We start from the raw sequence: 23874 nt of genomic DNA on the forward strand, positions 1-23874 counted from the left end.
AACCTTGGCATGTTTTTAGCAAGCATGCACATCAATACCTCTTGCACAACTGGTCAATATGTTCTTAAAGGTCATTTTCAAGTGCAGTAGGTGTCGATGTAGTTAATAATTATCCGCCGTTTTATAATCGGATAATTGTACAACACATTGACAACTACTGGCTTTGAAAGTGGCCTGTAAAGCCGAAATTTGTCAGTCGTCCAAGATGTAACAAAGTGAATGCTTGTCAAAAACAGCCGAAGTGGAAAAACTTCAAAATGTTCTTCCTTTATTTTTTAAAACGCATTTCGGTCGTATGTTGGAAGTATCAGTCTGGTGGAATTTGAAAGGCAGTTTGTCTCAATTTTTAACCGACCAAAAATAGTAAAACCTTTCAGAAAATTTCCGCGATAGAGCTGGTGGCTGCGTGAAGATCGTTACAACACGCGATACTAGAGGGTTTCCTCGCCATACAGCGCCCACCGACCTCCAGCAATAGTGCCAGCGTCCATTTGATGCCAGACGGCCTGCCCACGTGATCGCGACGCGGCGGATCTTTGTCACATTTCTGCTCTCTCACTGGTAAGCATAAAATTGATTGCTAGTGTAGTTCGATGTTCCGCGCAAAATAACTTCGATTAACTCAGTAAACGAAGTGCAGCAACAACACGCATATGACGCTATGAGTGTATTTATCACGAGTCATTTTCATAATTTAAATTCTACTATGTGCCTTGCAGTTATGTATTCTATTCTGCATATTTGAGTCTTACGAATGTTGTTCACGCGTTATAAAACAGAATCGCAAACGGAAAAAGGTCTGAAGTTTGACATTCTTAATTTTAGGTTAAATAGATGGATGAAGGCAGCGAATACAAGGCGAAACATTTGTGTAGGACGAATGCTATCGTACAAATCACGCCAGAAAAGGATTTTCTTGTTTCATAAAGCATCGATTTGATACGAATGATATTCCACGGAGAAGAAGTCCCGATAAATGAAATATATGATAAACTGCGATCATTTAATCGCCGTGCGACATCTGCGATCAGTACCCAAGGTTCAGAAGATGGATGTAGGAATTCCTAATTCAAAGTAGTAGTAAAGTAAGGGATGAAAATTATATCATTTTTATTTGAACGTGATCAATCTGTTCATGGATCATTCCTAAGCAATACTTCTCCTTGTGACGAGTTATGGTGCCTTTATCTTAACTTCCTAAGAAGATATTAATAGCTAACCCTATCAAAGTACATCTCCTTGAGCGAAGGGGCAGCGTGAATGATAATATTTTGCATCTGTTGGTACACACAGGGTGTTTTACACTACGAACTGCTCTCACGGCGTGCATTCATAGTAGCAGGCATTTGTTTCCGAGAACAGAGACGCCTTGCGGTCGCAGTGTAAGAAAAACGGTAAACAAAACTAAATCAGGTGATGCTACTGCACGATAGCGCCCCCCTCCACTCTACTGATTTCACAATAAAACCGTCTGGGAGTTTGAAAAGTCATCTCTTACCCACTTACTCTTCTGATCTTAGATCCTGCCAGGCCTGTATCATTCATAAATCCTCTGTAGGTCATGGATGAGTTATAGCTTACCACGATAACCTTTTGGTGAGAGTCTATTCCAATATTATATGAAATACATGTAAAATGAGCCTGCTTAAATAGTCACGAATTACATCTACATTTTCAGCAATACTCCACAAGCTACCTGAAGGTGTGGCGGACGGAACTTCTGGTATCAGTAACTGATCCCGCCTTCCCTCTTCCACTCGCGAGTGGTGCGCGAGAAGAATGATTGTCGGCAAGGCTCTTGCGTTACCACTAATTTCTCGAATTTTCTCATCGTGGTCATTTCGCAAGATGTACGTGGGAGGAAGTAATATTTGTCCGATTCTTCCGAAAAGGACTCTCTCGAAGTTTCAACAGTAAACATTTCCATGGTGCACAAAGCTTTTCTTGTAGCGTCTCCCATTGGAGTTTGTTGAGCATCTCTGCAACGATCTCGCGCCGACTAAATGATCCCGTGACGCAATGCGCTGCTCTTCGTTGGATCTTCTCTCTCTCTTCTATCAATCCTAACTGGTAAGGGTCTCAGACTGATGAACAAAAGTGTTAGTCAAACATGAGCCGAGTAAGACACTTTTTTCGTGCATGAGTTACATTTCCTTAACATTCTTCCTATGAATTCGTTTGGCTTCAGCTGCACGCACAATACGACACATTTACTTACATTCAGTGTTAACTGCCACTACCTGCACCATTCATCAATGCTCTGTAGGTCATTTGCAAATCGATACTGTCTTCTGGTATTGCTATTTTCTTACAGATATCCCACATTATCTGCGAACTTAAAGAGCTTCCTTCTCTTTCTGCAAGATAATTTACACTAAAGCGCTGAAGAAATTGGTGTAGGCATGCACACTCAAATACAGAGATATGTAAACAGGCAGAATACGGCGCTGCGGTCGGCAGCAAACAATGGCAAGTTATCAAGAATTGAGTGAGTGTGAAGTTGGTGTTGTATTCGGCGGACGAGCGATGGGCCACATCTCTCCGAGGTAGCGATGAAGTGGTGACGTGGGAATCTTCCCGTACCGCCATTTCACGAGTGTACCCTGAATATCAGGAATCCGGTAAAACATCAAATCTCCGACATCGCTGCTGCCGGGAAAAGATCCTGCAAGAACGGGACCAACGACGACTGAAGCGAATCGTTCAACGGGATAGAATTGCAATCCTTTCGCAAATTGCTGCAGATTTCAATGCTGGGCCATCAACAAGTGTCAGTGAGTGAATCATTCAACGAAACATCATCGATATGGGCTTTCACAGCCGAAGGTTCACTCGTGCACCCTTGACTGCATGACACAAAGCTTTACGTCTCGCCTGCGCCCGTCAATATCGACATTGGACTGCTGATGACTAAAAACATGTTGCCTGGTCGGACAAGCCTCGTTTCAAATTGAATCGAGCGGATGGACGTGTATGGGTATGGAATTAACCTCATGAATCCATGGACCTTGCATGTCAGCACGGGACTGTTCAAGCTAGTGGAGGCTCTGTAATGGTGTGGGGCGTGTGCAGTTGCAGTGACATGGGACCCACGATACGTTTAGATACGATTCCGACAGATGACACGTAGGAAAGCATCCTGTCTGATCAGTTGCATCCATTGAAGTCCATAGTGCATTCCCACGGACAATTCCAGCAGGAGAATCCGAAACCCCTCGCGTACAAAATTGCAACACAGTGGTTCCAGGGACACTATTCTGAGTTTAAACACTTCCGCTGGTCACCAAACTCCACAGACACGAACATTATTGAACATATCTCGGATGCCTAGCAACGTATTGCTCAGAACAGATCTCCAGCCCCTCGTACTCTTACAGATTCGTGGACAGCCCTGCAGGATTCATGGTGTCAGTTCCCTCCCGCACTACTTGAGAGCTTAATCTAGTCCATGCCACGTCGTCATGCGGCTCTTCTGCGTTCTCGCAAGGGCCTTATACGATATTGGGCTCGTATATCAGATTCCTCGGCTGTTCAGTGTATACCACCATACTGTAGCCTTAGACATTAACTCTCTATTACGCTGTGTCTGTTTCTCAAGACACAAATCGCCTTTTACTCTATAGTTAATGAAATTAGACCGTTTTGATACTTACTTTTACAACCCTTAACGTATTTGGATTTGCATCCGTATGAGAAACAACTGTTGAAATTCTCTGTTACTAGTAAAGTAAAAACATGGGAAGAAAGTATGATACAGAAGTTTCGATCATAGCGCTAAATGTAAATAAACAGCTTTAGATTGCACTCATGTGATAATTCTGACTCTCTCTCTCTCTCTCTCTCTCTCTCTATCTATCTATCTATCTCTGCATCCGCTTAAAACAGCAACTTTCCCTAATTACAACTTCAACTGCTCATTAGTGTACTGCAGAGTTCCAAACTATAACGATTTAGTTGTACGGAGCTTTTAGTACTATTCTACTCACTGCTTTCGATTTTGTTGTCACTGGAGGGTAAAGGGAGAAATTAAGATATGTATGATGTGTTGTCACACGCAGTTCGCAACTATACTAACTCTTTTTTGGGTGTGGTCTTTAGTGAAGAGCGACTTGTGAAGAAGGTATGTGGCCAGCTGGCTAGTTGGGCAGCCAGTACCTGCTATCGTCGCTGGCGCTGGCGTGCCCCGGCAGCTGAACGTGCACGGCGCTGGAGGAGCTGCTGGACAGGCCGGACAGCGTGCCCGTGTCCGAAGTCGACGTCGACGTCGACGTCGACTCCGAGCCGGAGGAGGCGGCGCGCCCGTTGTACGCCGCGTACGCCTCATCCTCGCCGGCGCTGCTGCAGTTGCTCGTGCTCGACTCGGGGTCGAAGAACAGCACCTGCAAACAGCACGCCTCAGCTGTCCGTATTGTTCTCCTCTTTAATATCTGCCACATCACGGGTTACAATGCTTGTTTGCACGACTGACGCTGTACATGGGGCGTTCACTAAGTAGTGAAACACTTTTTTTCTCTGAAAGCAGGTTGGTTTTATTCAGGATTCTAATACACCATCTTGTTCCCTACTCGTTTGGACACGTAACCCTACTTTTCAACATAATATCGGTTCAGTGCATGGCCTTGCCCCACCTTACTTGGACGGCATGTATGACCGCAGGGTACCACTCTATTACTCGACGTCAGAGCCAACCTCTTGCTCCAACAACAACCTCCCTATCTACACATACAGCTTCCCACAGAGTTCATCCTCCATTGGGTCAGAAGAGATGGAAATCGGAATGTGCGAATTCAGGGCTGTGGGAGTGTACAAGGAAGAACAGTCCAATGAAGTTTTGTGGACGGTGCCAACAAAGGCGTCCAGTTGAGCAGCTAGGTGACTGTGATCCGTCGAACAGCTCGAATGAGTGAGTCCGCATGTTCCAACACTGCAGGAGTCACAGCTGTGTGCGATCGGCTGACCACCGGGGGATCGGACAGGTTCACGCGACCTTGTTACGATCATCTACATCCACACTCCCCAAGCCTCCTGACTGTGTCGCGGAGGGTACTGTGAGTACCTCTATCGGTTCTCCCTTCTATTCCAGTCTCTTATCGTTCGTGGAAAGGAAGATTGTCGGTATGTCTGTGTGGGCTCTAATCTGTCTGATTTTATCCTCATGGTCTCTTCGCGAGATATACGTAGGAGGGATCAATGATCCTCTCCGTTGGATCTTCTCTATCTCTTATCAACCCTATCTGGTACGGATCCCACACTGCTGAGCAGTATTCACGCAGTGGGCGAACAAGTGTACTGTAACATACTTCCTTTGTTTTCGGATTGCATTTCCTTGGGATTCTTCCAACGAATCTCAGTCTGGCATCTGCTTTACCGGTGACTGATTTTATATGGTCATTCCATTTTAAATCACTCCTAATGCCTACTCCCAGATAATTTATGAAGTTAACTGCTTCCAGTAGCTGATTTGCTATATTGTAGCTAAATGATAAATCATCTTTCTTTCTATGTATTCGCAGCACATTACACTTGTCTACATTGAGATTCAATTGCCATTCCCTGCACCATGCGTCAATTCGTTGCAGATCCTCCTGCACTTCAGTACAACTTTCCATTGTCACAACCTCTCGATATACTACAGCATCATCCGCAAAAAGTCTCAGTGAACTTCCGATGTTATTCACAAGGTCATTTATGTATATTGTGAATAACAACGGTTCTACGACACTCCCCTGCGGCACACCTGAAATCACTCTTACTTCGGAAGACTTCTCCCCATTGAGGATGACGTGCTGCGTTCTGTTATCTAGGAACTCTTTAATCCAATCACACAATTGGTCTGATAATCCATATGATCTTACTTTGTTCATTAAACGACTGTGGGGAACTGTATCGAACGCCTTGCGGAAGTCAAGAAACACGGCATCTACCTGGGAACCCGTGTCTATCGCCCTCTGGGTCTCGCCGACGAATAGCGCGAGCTGGGTTTCACACTATCGTCTTTTTCGAAACCCATGCTTATTCCTACAGAGTAGATTTCTAGTCTCCAGAACACAAGACGTGCTCCAAAATTCTACAACTGATCGACGTTAGAGATATAGGTCTATAGTTTTGCACATCTTTTCGACGTCCCTTCTTGAAAACGGGGATGACCTGTGACCTTTTCCAACCCTTTGGAACGCTACGCTCTTCTAGAGACCTACGGTACACCGCTGCAAGAAGGGGCAAGTTCCTTCGCGTACTCTGTGTAAAATCGAACTGGTATCCCATCAGGTCCAGCGGCTTTTCCTCTTTTGAGCGATTTTAATTGTTTTTCTATCCCTCTGTCATCTATTATGACGAGACTCCTCGCCCAACGGCTCTCACTGGCTTCACTGCGAGGTCTCCTTAGACATTCTGCAAGCACCTACCAATATTTGCGATGCTCTCGTTTTCCGCCAAAGTAAACTCACTGACATCTTCTCATTGGAACGCACATCCGTTACAGACGCCACTTCGCAGGCTACGCATAGCGTCGCCACCTGTCGGAACTTCATGAAACTATAGGTTGCTGAAGGTTGGACAATTTCACGATGTTCCACAACGCCTTTTTCAATCGACAGTGGCCGAGAAAAAAAAGTATGTGGCATTATTTATTGAGTGCCCTTCGTATTTAACTTAACATTACTGTCCAGACATAAAAGCAGCGGGAACGAGAGCTAACTCAGCTAGGGACAGAAAAAAAAGTAAATCGAACTTACATTCTGCCCGCGAAACTGACGTATTATTTCAGTATAATTCTGAAGAAAGTCGAGAATGTAATGGATGCTGACTAATAGGATACCCGTCTCCGTGGCAGAGGTCCCTAACGCACTCCTGTGCAGCGGTGCTCGAATCTGAGGTACGTCAGTTCGAATCCTATTGGTGTAAGAAATTTTCACTGTCAGTTTGGGACGGGCAAGAGGAGATGACTTAAGGTTCTTGATCACTAGGGTCTGCGCCAGTCCGCTAAATTCAGTTCCAAACCTCTCCGCAGTGTGTCTCGAAGTTAAGTGAAGGCGACAATGTCTATGGTTGATCCGTGCATCAGATGGGGTCTTTAAGTTCGGCTGCCACAGTGGTGCTCTACGAGAGAAGGAAGCTCCGTGGCGACACCAGGATTCACCCACCTCCTATCATCATCACACCACATCATCACCATCACCATCCAATACAAACATCACACCACGCAATAGGCTACACGCATACATTACCTCCACTTTTCAAATGGCTCTACACGCTATGGGACTTAGCATCTGAGGTCATCAGTCCTCTAGACTTACAGCTACTTAAACCTAACTAACCTAAGAACATCACACACATCCATGCCCGAGGCAAGATTCGAACCTGCGACGGTGTTAGCAGCGCGGTTCCGGACTGAAGCGCCTAGAACCGACCTCTACTTTTCTTTAGTCATCAGTATTCTGACTGGTTTGATGCGGCCCGCCACCGATTCCTCTCCTGAGCCACACTTTTCACCCCAGAGTAACACTTGCAATCTACATCCTCAATTGTTTGGTGGATGTATTCCAATCTCTGTCTTCCTCTACAGTTTTTGCCCGCTACAGCTCTCTGTAGCACCACGCAAGTTTTTCCCGGATAGGTGTCCTACAATCCTGTCCCTTCTTTTTGTCAGTGATTTCCACATATTCCTTTCCTCGTCGAGTCTGCGCAGAAACTCCTCATTGCATACCTTGTCAGTTCACCTCAATTCCAACACTCTTCCGTAGCACCACGTCTCAGACGCTTCGCTTCTCTTTTTCCTGTTTTCCCACAGTCCATGTTTCACTACCATACAATGCTGTGCTCCAAACACATTCTCAGAATTTCTTCCTAAAATAAGGCCTACGTTTCATCAGTAGACTTCTCTTGGCTAGGAATGTGCTTTTTGCTAGTGCTAGTCTGTTTTTTTATGTCATCCTTCCTCCGTCCGTCATTAGTTATTTTGCTGCCTAGGGAGCAGAATTCCTTAACTTCATCTACTTCGTGATCTCCAATTCTGGTATTAAGTTTCTCGGTGTTCTCATTTCTGCTACTTCTCTTTACTTTCGTCTTCCTTCGATTTATTCTCAATGCATATTCTGTACTCATTAAGGTGCGTTTACGGCAGTGCGGTTTACGCCTACTCACAGTGCTGCTGTAGCTTTCCCGGCCGGCCACGGTGGCCGAGCTGTTCTAGGCGCTTCATTCCGGAACCGTGCGACTGCTACGGTCGCAGGTTCGAATCCTGCCTCGGGTATGGATGTGTGTGATGTCCTTAGGTTAGTTAGGTTTAAGTAGTTCTAAGTTTAGGGGACTGATGACCTCAGATGTTAAGTCCCATAGTGCTCACAGCCATTTGAAACATTTATAGCTTCCCCCCACCCACCTCCCCACCCCCCATTCGAAAGTAGAGGTGCCCAGTGTGAGAGCAGGTGTGAATTAAATCATTCGCACGCACATGTTGAGGAAGAGACATGCAGCCTACATGCGTGCCTCTGCTTCCGTGCAGGGCAAAAACGGTCGCATGGCGATTAGGCGCAAGGCGCACACGTGTAAACGCACCTTTAAAGTGTTCATTCCATTCAGCAGATCATGTAATAATTCTTCGCTTTCACAGAGGATAGTAATGTCATCAGCAAATCCTATCATTGATATCCTTTCATATCGTTTCACCTTGAATTTTAATTCCACTCTTGAACCTTTCCTTTAGATCCGTCATTGCTACTTCGAGGTACAGATTAAACAATAGGGCAGAAAGACTACATCGCTGTCCTGCACCCCATTTGTAGGAGCATTTCGGCGTTGGTCTTCCACTCCTATTGTTCCCTCTTCGCCCTCGTTCATACTGTATATTACCTGCCCTTCTCTACAGCTTAGCCCTATTTTTCTCAGAATTTCCAACACCTTGCACCATTTGACATCGTCGAACGCTTTTGCCAAGTCGAGAAATCCTATGAACATGTCTTGATTTTTCTTTAGTCTTTTCTCCAATTTCAACCGCAATGTCAGAACAGCCTATTTGTTGCATTTACCTTTCCTAAAGCCAAACTGATCGTCATCTAACACCTCCTCAATTTTGTTTTCCGTTCTTCTGTATATTATTCTTGTCAGCAACTTGGATGCATGAACTGTTAAACTGATTGTGCGATAATTCACGCACTTTTCATCTCTTGCAGTCTTCGGAATTGTGTGGATGTTGTTTTTTCCCCGAAAGTCAGCTGGTATATCACCAGAATCATACATTCTACACACTAAACTGAATAGTCATTTTGTTGCCACTTCCCCCAATGATTTTAGTAATCCTAATGGAATGTTATATATTTCTTGTCCCTTTTTTGATCTTAAGTACTCCAAAGCTCTTTTAAATTCTGATTCTACGACTGGATCCCTATCTTCTCTATACAGACTCCTGTTTCTTCTTCTATCACGTCATCAGACGGGTCTTCCCCCTTTAGAGGCTAGATGCATTCAACGTACTCTTTCCACCTATCTGCTGTCTCCTCTGCATTTAACAGTGGAATTCCCATTGCAATCTTAATGTTACCACACTTGACTTTAATCTCACCAAAGATTGTTTTGGCTTTTCCATATGTTGCGCCAGTCTTTCCGACAATCATATCTTTTTCGATTTCTTCATATTTTTATGCAGCCATGTCGCCTTAGCTCCTCTGCGTTTGCGAGTTATTGCGTTCCTAAGTGACCTGTATTTCTGTATTCTTGAACTTCCGTGAAAATTTTTGTACTTCCTTCTTTTATCGATCAACTGAAGTATTTCTTTTGTCACTATTGGTTTCTTCGCATTTACGTCCTTTGTACCTACGGTTTTCTTTCCAACTTCTGTGACTGCCTTTTTAGAGATGTCCGTTTCTCTTCAACTGAACTGTCTACTTAATTATTTGATATTGCAGGGCTATAGCAACCCAACTTATTTGGGCAATGATTCTTTCTGACCAATCTCTTAAACTTCAGCCTACTCTTCATCACCACTAAATTGTAATCTGAGTCTATATCTGCTCCTTACAATCTAGCATCTGATTCCGGAATCTCTGTCTGACCATGATGTAATCTAACTGAAATCTTCTCGTATCTCCCGGTCTTTTCCATGCATACTACCTCCTCTTGTGATTCTTGAACAGAGTCTTCGCTATTACTAGCTGAAATTTATTGCAGAACTGAATTAGCCTTTCTCCTCTTTGATTACTAGTATCAGGCCCATATTCTCCTGTCATCCTTTCTTCTGCTCCTTCACCTATAAACACATTCCTGTCCTCTATGACTATTGCATTTTAATCTTCCTTTACGCATTGAATTACCCTTTCAATATCCTCATACACTTTCTCTATCTCTTCATCTTCAACTTCCGGCGTCTGTATGTACAAAAAATGGCTCTGTGCACTATGGGACTTAACATCTGACGTTATCAGTCCCTTAGAACTCATAACTACTTAAACCTAACTAACCTAAGAACATTACACATATCCATGCCCGAGGCAGGATTCGAACCTGCGACCGTAGCGGTCGCGCGGTTCCAGACTGAAGCGTCTAGAACCGCTTGGCCACACCGCCCGGCCTGTATGTACAGATGTACAGTAATTATCGTTTTTGGTTTGCTGTCGATTCTGATGAGAACTACCCAAACACCGAATTGTTCACAGTAACTTGCCCTCTGCCCCATCTTCCTATTCACATCCTACTCCCGTTATACCATTTTCTGCTGCTGTTGATATTACTCTATAGTCGTCCATAAATGTACATGTCACAGAACAGTCACATATCCGCAAGGAAAGGGGCCAATATGCTCTGAGTAAGAACAATATTTCCTCTAGGTGGCTGAACTCATTCCGTGGAACATCCGAGCCAACAATGCCATCGGACATTTACATTTTTACTAAATAGAAAATGTATCCTACGGAATTTGTCGCAATATCTCTTAACTGTTTCCTCTTTCAATGCAAAACTAGTGAGACTTGCACATCTGCTACTTTTTAGATAAAGTTTCGCGTTCCGCCCATAGACGGGCCAATCGGGTGCAACCGACCGCCGCGTCATTCTCTGCCAATGGCATCATCGGATGCGATACGGATTGCCATACTGTCAACATACCGCTCTCCCGTCGTTGTGGGATTTTCTGACCTTGGAACCGCTACTAACCCATCGAGTTGTCCCTCCCACCAACGAAAAATCTCTGGCAGTAGCGGGAATCTAGCTCGGGTCCCCCGTATGGCAGTCAGCCGCGGTCACCAATCAGCAACGGAAGCAGACTCAGCTACTGGGTAGTTGGTTCTAATTCAGTTACCGAGCGGCATGGCGTAGTACGCAAGTCACTGGTCCCACAGGAGGACGGAATATAGTTCAAACCCCCACATGACCATCCACATTAAAATTTTCGATCCGTTCCAAAAACCGCTTGAGGCAAGTGCTGACCTGGCTGCTTTCAGACCACCATTAGGCAGGAGAGTTCTGTCACGTAGCAAGTTAAAATTCACTAAGGAAAATTTGCAGCCCGGCTACTCGCATCTCTACGAGTTGACTGGATACATTCTAATGTGTAATGGAATTGTCAGATAATAACGTAGAGAAGAGTAGGAGTACGAAAAAGGTACAGAGAAATCAATGCTTAAGTACAATAAGCACATTCAAAGGGATGTAGGATGCAGGAGTTATGCAGAGATGAATTAGGTTTGCACGTTGTAGACCAGCTTGGAGAGCTGTAGTCCATTCTGAAGATCACGAGAACGAGACTATCTTTCATTTCCGGTTCCACGGCTAACCCGCGGCATTAACCAGTTGCATGTTGCCTGTCCGCCGGCATCGACGGGTAACAAAAAATTGATTTTCGTTATTTCATATGCTTATTGAAAGAATTTAAAAATATAAAATGTCATAATCCACTCATTAAGAGATACAATCTTACACTCAGCGTCTAACATAATGAGTCACATATTACAGGTAGAAACTGTGTGTGTCTTGATGCACGCAGGTTACTCAAACTAAATTCGTCCAGTATTTGAGAATGAAGGTGCATAGAGACTGTCAATTAACGTTGCAAATAATTTCAAAGCTTTTCAAAAGTTTTTCTCGCTCACATTCTTCCCCCTCTCCGTCCCCCCCCCCTCCAGCCAACAAAATAATGAAAGGAAAAACCCTTTATAGCTTACTATATTTTCGCTACTCATGCAGTAAAACCGCAACATCTGGCATGAAGTGTCAGTCTATTACTTCAATAAGGTGCAGTCAAAAAGTTTCCGTTTGCTGTTGTTGCTGCAGCAGCATATATATGCAACATTGCGCGACTCCAATGAGGGTAGATAAGCACTACATGTAGACAAGGGACTTGTGTGGAATTCATCTCTTTCCGCCTTGCGTGCGGTAAATGCGGAAAACGTAAACTATGGCGACGCAATCACCAAGTGCGTCCAAGATGAACCATTATGTTGGTTGCTGAAGGACAAACACCGCCAGACGTTCATCGGAGATTGAGGAATGTGTGTAGGCATCATGTCTGTCGAAAACCAAGAGGTACAACAGCCAGCCATCTGGTGGGAAGGTGATGCTCACTCAGTTGTTTGATAGGAAACTTGGGTCTCCAGCACGGCAAACCTGGAGGAATTAAGGCGTGCAACTAGGCGAAACGTCTAGGGAAATTACGACAATGGGTACTGCTGCTTCATGATAATGCACGTCCCCATATCGCAAATGTCGCAACGCAGAAGTAACACCAAATCAAGCGGGAGACATTCGAGCACCCGTTCTGATGTCTCCCCCTGCGATTATTACGCCTTCGGTCCCTTAAAAAGCCCTTGAAGGGTCGACGATTTCTGTCGGACGAAGATGTCGTAGCAGGCAGTTACGGACTTCTTAACAAAGCAGGACACGGCGTTTTACCAAACGCGTATCTTCAAGCTGGTGCACAGGTGGGATGGCTGCCTCAATGCTCACTGCGATTTTGACTGATTGGCGTACCGGTCTCTGAACAGAAACTCTCATCGCCATTTATACACTCCTGGAAATGGAAAAAAGAACACATTGACACCGGTGTGTCAGACCCACCATACTTGCTCCGAACACTGCGAGAGGGCTGTACAAGCAATCATCACACGCACGGCACAGCGGACACACCAGGAACCGCGGTGTTGGCCGTCGAATGGCGCTAGCTGCGCAGCATTTGTGCACCGCCGCCGTCAGTGTCAGCCAGTTTGCCGTGGCATACGGAGCTCCATCGCAGTCTTTAACACTGGTAGCATGCCGCGACAGCGTGGACGTGAACCGTATGTGCAGTTGACGGACTTTGAGCGAGGGCGTATAGTGGGCATGCGGGAGGCCGGGTGGACGTACCGCCGAATTGCTCAACACGTGGGGCGTGAGGTCTCCACAGTACATCGATGTTGTCGCCAGTGGTCGGCGGAAGGTGCACGTGCCCGTCGACCTGGGACCGGACCGCAGCGACGCACGGATGCACGCCAAGACCGTAGGATCCTACGCAGTGCCGTAGGGGACCGCACCGCCACTTCCCAGCAAATTAGGGACACTGTTGCTCCTGGGGTATCGGCGAGGACCATTCGCAACCGTCTCCATGAAGCTGGGCTACGGTCCCGCACACCGTTAGGCCGTCTTCCGCTCACGCCCCAACATCGTGCAGCCCGCCTCCAGTGGTGTCGCGACAGGCGTGAATGGAGGGACGAATGGAGACGTGTCGTCTTCAGCGATGAGAGTCGCTTCTGCCTTGGTGCCAATGATGGTCGTATGCGTGTTTGGCGCCGTGCAGGTGAGCGCCACAATCAGCACTGCATACGACCGAGGCACACAGGGCCAACACCCGGCATCATGGTGTGGGGAGCGATCTCCTACACTGGCCGTACACCACTGGTGATCGTCGAGGGGACACTGAATAGTGCACGGTACATCCAAACCGTCATCGAACCCATCGTTCTACCATTCCTAGGCCGGCAAGGGAACTTGCTGTTCCAACAGGACAATGCACGTCCGCATGTATCCCGTGCCACCCAACGTGCTCTAGAAGGTGTAAGTCAACTACCCTGGCCAGCAAGATCTCCGGATCTGTCCCCCATTGAGCATGTTTGGGACTGGATGAAGCGTCGTCTCACGCGGTCTGCACGTCCAGCACGAACGCTGGTCCAACTGAGGCGCCAGGTGGAAATGGCATGGCAAGCCGTTCCACACGACTACATCCAGCATCTCTACGATCGTCTCCATGGGAGAATAGCAGCCTGCATTGCTGCGAAAGGTGGATATACACTGTACTAGTGCCGACATTGTGCATGCTCTGTTGCCTGTGTCTATGTGCCTGTGGTTCTGTCAGTGTGATCATGTGATGTATCTGACCCCAGGAATGTGTCAATAAAGTTTCCCCTTCCTGGGACAATGAATTCACGGTGTTCTTATTTCAATTTCCAGGAGTGTATATAACTAACTCCACACGCAAAGTATGAGGCGCTACCGGAAAGTTCCCGTAATATGCAGACAAATAAAATTACTCTTTACTTGGATGTTATTCGCCACCACCTACTTCAAAGTCGTCCGCTTTTCCTTGGTCTCGAAGTTCCCTGAAATGCATTTTTTATGAGGTAGTTTAGTACCATTTGCGTTTATGCTTGAACCTACTCAACTGTATGAAATGTTCGACCTTTTAATTTGAGTTGCAATTTGGGGAACAGGATGAGGTCACTCGGTGCCAGGTCTGGTGAATACGGCGGATGAGGAACAATTGTCATTTTGTTTTTTCCGCCACAAACTGAGTATCAACGCAGTGTATGACGTCACATTGTCATGGAGGAGGAATCAATCGCCTGTGCGCCATTTTTCCTGTCGTTTCCTTCTCAAGTTCTCCCACAAACGGCTCAGGACATCACAGTAGACACTGCGCTGACGAAATGACAGAGAGAGACGAACTCCTTACGGACAATTATTCTCAAGCGAAGAAACAGATTGGCACGGATTTCACATTTCTCTTCATTTGTCGGACTTTCGTGGACGGCGAGACAACTGAGTCTTCCATGCAACGACTGCTGCTTGGCTTCGGGATCGTAACCATAAACCCAGCTTTCATCACCAGTAATAGCCTTCGAAATAAAGTCTGGTTCACTTTCAAACATTTCTTTAAGCTCTCTGCAGCCTCGCACTCGATTCTGTTTCTGCTCTTCGCTGAGAATTCGCAGCACAATCTTTGCGGCAATCCAGTTCGTCGGACAAAATCCTCTGACCCGTCTCGTAAGACAGTCCCACGATACGGCACATATCCAGGATGGTCTGCCTACGATCTTGCAGCACCGTATTGCGAACAGCAGCGACACAGCCGTCCTGAATGCCAGGCTTCAAGGGAATCTTATACCATTCATCCTGCAAAACTGTAGCAAGTTCAGGTAACAATGAATGAGATGGATAGCGATGACGACCCCTCTCTGTAAAGTAGCCCACTAAGGCTCAATAATGTTGAGAGCTGGTGGCTGTGGTGGCCAGCTGAGATGGGACAAATCATCCTCATGCTCACAAACATTGTTTCAGGGGATGTAACCAATCAGCCAAAATGGACACAATCTTTGGCAGCAATGCAGAGTGTGTCATTCCATATTCCAAACCTTTATAACTAATACTATCCAGGTCCAATCCCAGAATACTGATCCCAAGAGGCGGCTTGCCGGTAGCCAATTTGGCCAGCCAGTCAGCGAGGTCATTCCTCAGGATCCCAACATGTTCTGGGGTCCTCCAAAGACCATCATGCATCCACATTGTTTGAAAGGAAAAAGGAAATCCTGGGTAGTCAGGAGCAAGAGCTGGCGGCCGTAACGGTGGTCAAGAGTTTGTAAGTTTCTCAAGGAGTAGCTACAGATGACGAAGGACTCACTGGTGCAGGAATGAATATGCTCAAGAGCACAGGGGATGCCACCAACTGTGCGGTGGAAACAGTGCAGCCATCTGGCAAGAAGTGGAGTTCGTTACATTCAGCATATATCTAAGCAAAGCCAGTGTGACCTGCAACCACAAAGCCATCAACATAGACTTCTTCAGAACCCTTAAACGTGCCAAGAATGGAGAAAGCAGTGGAGGGCCTCAGCCAGAGCAGAGTCTTCTGGACCTTGTTATAGATCAAGATAGAGGTGTGAACAGTGGCCAATCATGGAGGTATGTGAGCGAACCCAGAAAAGAGATGGCACAGAGAAAAGCTGGAGTTCTTGAAAAAGGGATTACATGTGGATGGCTATCACAACCCCAGAACTGGGACACTGTTGCAGGAGGCAAATCTCTGTATCTGGAAAGAGACGGTGGATCAGGTGCTCCAGGTAGCAACAGATGTGCAACACATAAGCGATCAACTGTTGTTGATGCAGAAACTGCAACGGTGGAAACCTAAGAGACTGATCACCTGACTAGACCAAAAGGCGCCAGTTGCCAGTTCTACCCCATAATGGTGTATCAGGCCCAGCATCCATGATTCTAAGATGGCACTGAGCTGCATGAGAGACTGGACTGGACCAATGCTTTGTAGAGCCATAGCAGAGTAAAGTGGTTCGCACCCCAGTTAGTATGGCGGAGGCATTGAAGAGCGTTGAGATGTGGCCTACATATGTGCTTTAGTAGACGAAGGTGGGGCAGTCATGTTAACCAGGCACCAAGACCAGTTCGAAAAACCGATGAGGTTCGGCCACACTGACGGCCTGTCCATCAAAGTAGATCCAAATGGGGATGCATTGTACAATGATGAAACGTATAACACAGGTCTTGGCAGCCCAAAATTGGAAGCTCAAGGTTGCACTCTATGTACTGCTCCCTGCAGTCTGTGTACAGCAACGCTTATCATGCACGAGCAAAATTAAATGCAAAAGTCATCAGCATACAAGTAGGGGGACACTGTCCATCCCACAAGAGCCACCAGACCATTATAACCATTAAAAGGAGAGGGACACTCAAAACAGAACCCTGCTGTATCCCATTCTCCTGAAGAATGGAGGTGCCAGCCTGTACATGAATGGTGAGACATGAAAGAAAGTACTGGATAAAAATCGGGAGTGGGCCATGGGGACACAACTTATGTAAGGTGCACCATGTGGTATTATAAACTTTATGCAAATGAAAGAAGACTCTGACAAGGTGATTGCACCAGGCAAAAACCCGTTCGGATAGCAGACTCTAGGTGTACTAACTTATCTGCAATAGAATGGAGTTGATAGAAACCACTCTCTGTCGAAGTTAAAAGGTCCTGGAATTCAAGGATCCAGCATAGCCTTCGACTCGCGACATGTTTGAGTAACTGGCAGAGCTGCCCATCTGAAGAGGCAGTTAACCTGATTTACCAAACTGGAATAACAACAATTTCTCACCACTGTGAAGGGAATTCCCCCTCGCTCCATAGACGACTGAAAACGGCTAGTGTATGACGTTGGCTAGCCACCGATAAGTATTTAAGCATTTGGTTGTGCATCTGGTCCAGTCCAACAGCCGTGTTGGGGCATAGCAAAGGCACTCTTCAATTTCCACTAGCTAAACACTGGGGAGGGCACTCCTAGAAGAAGCTCCATCCCCAGCGATTTTCTGAGGACAAGGAGCGATTTCATTAACGGAGGGAAGGGGGACTGCCATAGAGAAGGAGGGGAAATGGGGACACAATGGAGATCAGGAGGAAGGAGGAGGAGGAGGAGGAGGAGGAGGAAGAAAAGACGCAACTGAAGCAAAGATAGACGTTACAGATACTGGGTGGATATGGTCGAATTTCTGTTGGGCCTCAGAGTAGGACATATGGTCAAGAGTTTTGAATTACTGATCTGCCTGTCTGGCGATCGAGGACAATAGGGGTCAGAACAGTTCATACACTTGGGCAGTGAGATGCAAGAACTTTATATGGAGAGAGTGGCCACAGTCGCTGCAAAAAAGATCGCCTCACATCGTTAAGATATGTCACCAAAACGGAGACACAAGAAACAGCACATAGAAGATGGGATATAGGGCTTCGTGTCGCAACAATAAACCATAACTTTGACAATTTCTGGGAGGGTATCCCCTCAAGTCAGGATGAATGCGCCGTTATCAACACATTTGTCCTCCTCTGCATGCCTCACAAAAAATTGAAATTTGTGGTAAGGACTATGGGGACCAAACTGCTGAGATCATCGGTCCCTAGGCTTACACACTAATTAAACTAACTTAAACTTACACTAAGGACAACACACACACCAATGCCCGAGGGAGGACTCGAACCTCCGACGGGGGGAGCCGCACAAACCGTGACAAGACTCCTTAGGCCGCACGGCAACCCCGCGCGGCCGATGCGCCAGACGAAATGAACAGCACACCATGTCAGATTCCTCCTGAGTTCCCCATCAGATCGAAGAAAGACCCCGTGGAAAATACTGCCCTGGGTCATATTTAAGGACTGTCCGGCAATAATTCTCGCTGTGATGGCACCAAAGTGCTCACAAGCACAAAGGCAAACCGAATCACTGGCAGAAAAGGTCTTAATCAGTTGGGAATTAAGGGAGTCAACTTCACCAAACTTATCTTCGCTGTGTTCTACAATAAAGAGCGGTTTGGTAGCAGCCTAAGTCTCCCCATCTGTCCTGGAACACAACAAGTAATGGGTTTCACCCCAAAAAGGCAGGTCCTGGCCCTCTTTCCATAGGTGGAAGACCGAAAAGAAAAGAGAGAACTGTTCCTATCTGGCGACATGGCCGCGGAAGAGAAGCCAGAAGTGTGGAGCTTAGCACGCTTCATGTGCAGAGCGTCCTCCCCTGTCTCCCCCCCCCCCCCCTTCCGCCACCATTTGGACAGGGGCTCACACCGTGGGCGCCAGCCAGCTGCAGATGGGTTTGACCTGCACAGCGTCGGTGCCAGTAGTTCTGGTGCCCCAAAAAGATGAGCAACCACTCCAAGCAAGCACAAGGGAGTGACAGCTCAATTACGTGAAGTGTCATCAATGTCGTGTCAGAGGGCTCACCCAAATGGGTACGTAACAGCTCCAGCCCATGGACTGGCTACTATGCTGATGACATAGCAGGGGGGTGTAGGCTACGGTGGGCAAGGAAGGGGGAAGAGGAACGCATGATTAAGACGCTAGGGAGAGAGTTTTTCACGAAATGGCTCGCATTATGGAAACAATTTAGACAGGGAGGTCAAACCCCAAGGGAGACCAGAAAAAGCCAAAAGAAAGGGGCAGTTTATTTATTTATTCTTATGGCTAGAGCCCCCCGTCGGGCAGACCAGTCGCCGGGTGCCGGTCTTTCAATTTGACGCCACTTCGGCGACCTGCAGTCAACGAGGATGATGGTGATGATGATGATGGATGACGACGACGACGACGACGACGACAGCACAACATCCAGTCCCTGGGCGGAGAAAATCCCCAGGCCAAGCTGGGAATCGAACCCAGGCCCAGAGGATTGACAATCCGTCACGTTGACCATTCAGCTACCGGGGGCGGACAAAGGGACAGTGCAAATGCGAGACAAGATAGTCAAGAATAGCAGAACCGAGGAAATAGCCAGGTCGTCATAAAGAGGAACACCGAGGGAGAAAGAAGGAAGGCAGCAGGGGGAGGAGTTAGGATGGGAAGGAGTGCGTATGGGGAGGGGAATGCAGTCCAGGAGAGAAAAGCCTGCAATGGCTTAGGTCCAATGAACGTCAGACATGTACCCACAATAAAGCTGTGGGCCTCTTCGGGGGTCTGGCTTTATGTACTCACAACAACATAGATTACTGTTCTGATCACCAGTGACTCTTGCCATACACTTAGGACATTCCATAGTGATCGTTAGTGATGAAATACAACAGCGCAACTTGGAAGCTTGGCGAGCATCTAGATTTCTCGCGGAGTTGTTTCCACAGTTTTGTCCAACCGACGTACGTAATGAACTGGGCTAACCTCAGAGCTGTCACTGTCTGAAGAACAGGTCTGCAGTGGGGCTGCCACAGCCGCAGGCGGCGCCACTTCCACAGGGCTGTCCACGGGATCGTAGAAGACGTCGGTGTCCGAGGGCACGCGCCCCAGCTGCACCTGTACCGGCGCCAGTGGTTGCGGCTGCGAGGGCGGCGCTGCCCAGAAGGGTCGCTCCTCGTCGGCGGACGCCGCCCCCGCGCCGCCTCCCATGCCCAGCGTCTGCAGGCGGCGGCTGAGGCGGCGCGCGAACGCCTCTGCGCGGCCGCGGCAGCCGGCCGACAACAGCGAGCCCAGCCCGCACGAGGACTGCTGCGGCTGGTGCGACGGCGACTGCTCCGGCTGCGGGGGCGGCGCCTGCCCCTGCTGCTCCGCCGTCATGCGCTCCCCAGACCTGCCGACACAAGGCGCGCGCTGTCAGTCGCCGTGTGTAACGCCTAGTGCATTGGCCACAGCGCACAGAACACAGAACACACTAAGACACAGAGAATGACGCACCATGAAATCATTATCCGAAAAGGACGCAAATTGGTAGATGTCATGTAGATGTACAGAAACAAATTATTCTAGTTTCATGAAAACTGAATGTCCTCCTGACGAATATCGTTCCAAATTCTGTCCAACTGGTGCGTTAAATAGTCTAAATCCTGGGCTGGTTAGAGTGTCCTGCCCGTAGTGCCCCAAACGTTCTCAATTCAGGAGAGATTCTGCAATCTTGCCGGCCATGGTAGGGTTCTGCAAACACGAAGACTAGCAGTAGAAGCTCTCGGCGTCAGTGGACGACCATAATCTTGCTGAAATGTAGCCCTCAGAATGGCCTGCGATGAAGGGCAACAAAGGGGTGCATAGAATATTGTCCATGTAACGCTGTGCCACAGCTGACAATAAAAGGCATCCTTCTTTTCAAAGAAATGGTAACTCAGACCGTCACTGCAGGCCGTCGGGCCGTGTGGCCTGCGACAGTCAAGTTGGTATCACACTGCTGGTTGGTTGGTTGGTTTTTGGGGAAGGAGACCAGACAGCGTGGTCATCGGTCTCATCGGATTAGGGAAGGATGGGGAAGGAAGTCGGCCGTGCCCTTTCAGAGGAACCATCCCGGCATTTGCCTAGAGTGATTTAGGGAAATCACGGAAATCACACTGCTGTCTGGAGCGTCTACAGACATGTCTTCGGTCTGGAATTTCATTGACTGACGTAGAATTGTCTTCAGTGATGAGTCCCGTAACTAACTGAGCCCCTAGGACTAGGGAAGACGTGTTTGGAGAACTGAGCCCCTAGGACCAGGGAAGGCGTGTCTGGAGAACTGAGCCCCTAGGACCAGGGAAGGCGTATCTGAAGACGGCCCACACAGCGGTACTTTACCATCCTCGCTGTTGCCTGCCGTACGGCCTGACAACTACGATTGATTGTCAGAGGACCCACTGCATTTCACAGCAAGACTACTTTGGTTGTCATCCGCGGCAACGTTACAGCACATAGGAACTTCGATGATATTCTACGCCTTATGTTGTTGTCTTCGTGGCATATCATTCTGGCCTTACAATTCAGCAAGATAATGCACGTCCACACAGGGTGAGAGTTTCCACTGCTTGTCTTCGTGCTTGCAAAACTGTATCTTGACCAGCAAGGTCGCCAAATCTCTCCCCTATTGAGAACGCTTGGCGCATTAAGGGCAGAGCCCTCCATCCTGCTCGGGATTTTGACGATCTAACGCTCCAATTCGACAGAATTTTTTCAGGAGGACATCCAACAACTCTGTCAATTACTGCCAAACCCAATAACTGCTTGCATAAGGGCGAGCTGTGGGCCAGCGTCTCATTGAATTGCTCAATTTGTGAAGCTCCTTCTCTTGAATATATCATCCAATTTATCTGAAATTTTGTACATGTACATCACATCTACACCATTTCCGTCACCTTCGTGGTGCGTCGTTTTTCTTCTGTTAGAGTGTATTCATCAATTCATTATTGGACAACAACAATCAGCGAACAGAAGCTGCGCCTATAAAGTCACTGACATCAGTTTCAGTGGGTGAAAGCTGCCACCGTGCTCTCGAGTCTTGGGGAAAAGTTCTCGTGCACTGGTGTGTCGCAGTACACTTTACATACGGCGATGGGAGAATATGAGATGACAGAACACCACATGAGGCGATGCGTAATGCTTTCCAACAGGTCACTGGTCAGTGTGGGTGAAGATTACATGGGAGCAAATGGTCCGCATTACATATCTGCCATCGTATTCCACTGGTGGGCGATTCAGAATCTTCTGTCGGATGATGAGCACACGTGTATTCGCCTACAGCACCCCATAATGAACCAAAACCATATCGCTCCAGAATTGTGTCACAATGATCTGGGGAACATTTCCCGATGCGACGGTGATTTTAATGATAGATCACCTGGCTTAGTTCTTACGGAGCGCATTTGGGACACCAACGAGTGAGATAAGAGGACCTTTGACACGTCTGCAAGAAATCCTTTCGTTTTTGTGTGTAATGGTTGAGCGGTCCTGGATCAGGATGGAACAAGGCACAGCCACTGATACGTATGTTTACAGCTATGTGCAGGGGAAGTATAGCCATCATTTTCCGTTCCACTTGCCGCCATCTGGAGTTTGTGACTGGCTGAAATCACGTCACGTTGCACTTCCGCTTACGTGTTAATGTGTGTGCTGCTCTTTTGTCTCTAGAAGGGAGAGAGATTTTATAGCATTCCTGCTTAAGGGAAAGATGCAGTAAGCAGTAGTTTTATTCATGAACATAAATCATCTTGAGATTCGCCGACGAGATATTAAGTAACGAAGCGCTATAACTTTCTTTCATGAACAAATTCGCGATCAAGGTTTATGGGCAATCACGTGAGACTAAATTCTTGAAGTACTGACCTTTTTAATTTGTCTGCAGGTGGTTAAAATGCTAAAGTGAAGATGAAGTTACGGCTTAACTGAGCCAATGTCCGAATACTGTTTGATTTCGTTTCTTAATTAAAATTCTTGAAGACTGCTGCATCCTGTTTACTTGTGATTCGTGTATCATTATAGTACACGAATAAATACAAGAAGATAAGAAAAACATGAAAATATAATTGGAATCGTATAGGTGGTTTTTTAAAAAAATCCTCTGTATTTTACAGCTGTTTCTGTATTACACCAAGCAATTTCAAACGTAAATGTTAGACATAACACGTGCATCCGGCAATTTTTGCTGTGAAATTAAATTTTACGAAAATTACACTTCATCGAGTTCCTGCAGATGTACCTTTTTTTTTAATAGGCCACGTTTTCAAACACTAAAAAATGTAAAGATTGTTTTCAGTAAATAGCAACTTTTTTCCTCTTTTTGCAGCGTAATTTGTGTTTCATGTTAATTGTAACAGTTTATATTGGAGAATAATTAGGCCTTTTTGTCTTTATTCACAAGGGGGGCAAGAAACAGTAATGTTATTTTAGTTCGCAATATGTACTTTACAAACCACGTATACATTTTTGCAGAAAGCTCAGATTTTAAATCCAGTGATCTGTACATTCTATATGTATGGACTAGAATGTAGTGCCGGCTGTTTGTGATCAGGGAAGGATAATGTGAATGTTTCATGCATGGGTGATACGTATGTAAGGAGGGTACTGTTCACAGCTTTAGCCGTCGGCGAACTAAATTACCTTAGCCATTGCTACGCAGAGCACTATGTTGGAATTTAGCGTCTCTAATTATCATAAACAAAACCAGTAAACGAAAAATGTCAAAAAATATATTTTGTGGTAAGGATAAGCTTCAGTTTTTTGCCGTAGTCAGCTACTAATAATGATAAATACCGAACGTCGTTGTGAGTAGCTATAAATTGATCTTGACTATCAGCAGTAAAAAGTGAACCAATATTAGGTCGGAATATATTCGTTTTACAAAGAGAAAATCAAAGCCACCGTTCAAACATCAGAATTCTGGAGCAATTTACGTCAACGAAATTGAAAAGGAACCATCTAAAAACAAAGATTTGCTAGTA

General features: G+C 46.6%; 1 protein-coding gene across 2 annotated transcripts in view; it reads right to left on the reverse strand.

Annotated features, from left to right (window-relative positions):
- LOC126475447 (glycogen-binding subunit 76A) overlaps nucleotides 1-23874 on the reverse strand; it is a 320338-nt gene that overhangs the window by 36287 nt on the left and 260177 nt on the right. For both annotated transcript variants that reach the window (XM_050103312.1, XM_050103310.1), the window contains exons 2-3: nucleotides 19865-20270; nucleotides 4156-4379 (exon numbers count right to left, since the gene is read on the reverse strand). In XM_050103312.1, coding sequence (XP_049959269.1) covers nucleotides 4156-4379; nucleotides 19865-20270 — 630 coding nt within the window. The remainder of the gene's footprint in view (nucleotides 1-4155; nucleotides 4380-19864; nucleotides 20271-23874) is intronic.

This window comes from Schistocerca serialis, chromosome 4 (genome assembly GCF_023864345.2).
Source record: "Schistocerca serialis cubense isolate TAMUIC-IGC-003099 chromosome 4, iqSchSeri2.2, whole genome shotgun sequence".
Classification (NCBI taxonomy): Eukaryota; Metazoa; Arthropoda; class Insecta; order Orthoptera; family Acrididae; genus Schistocerca; species Schistocerca serialis.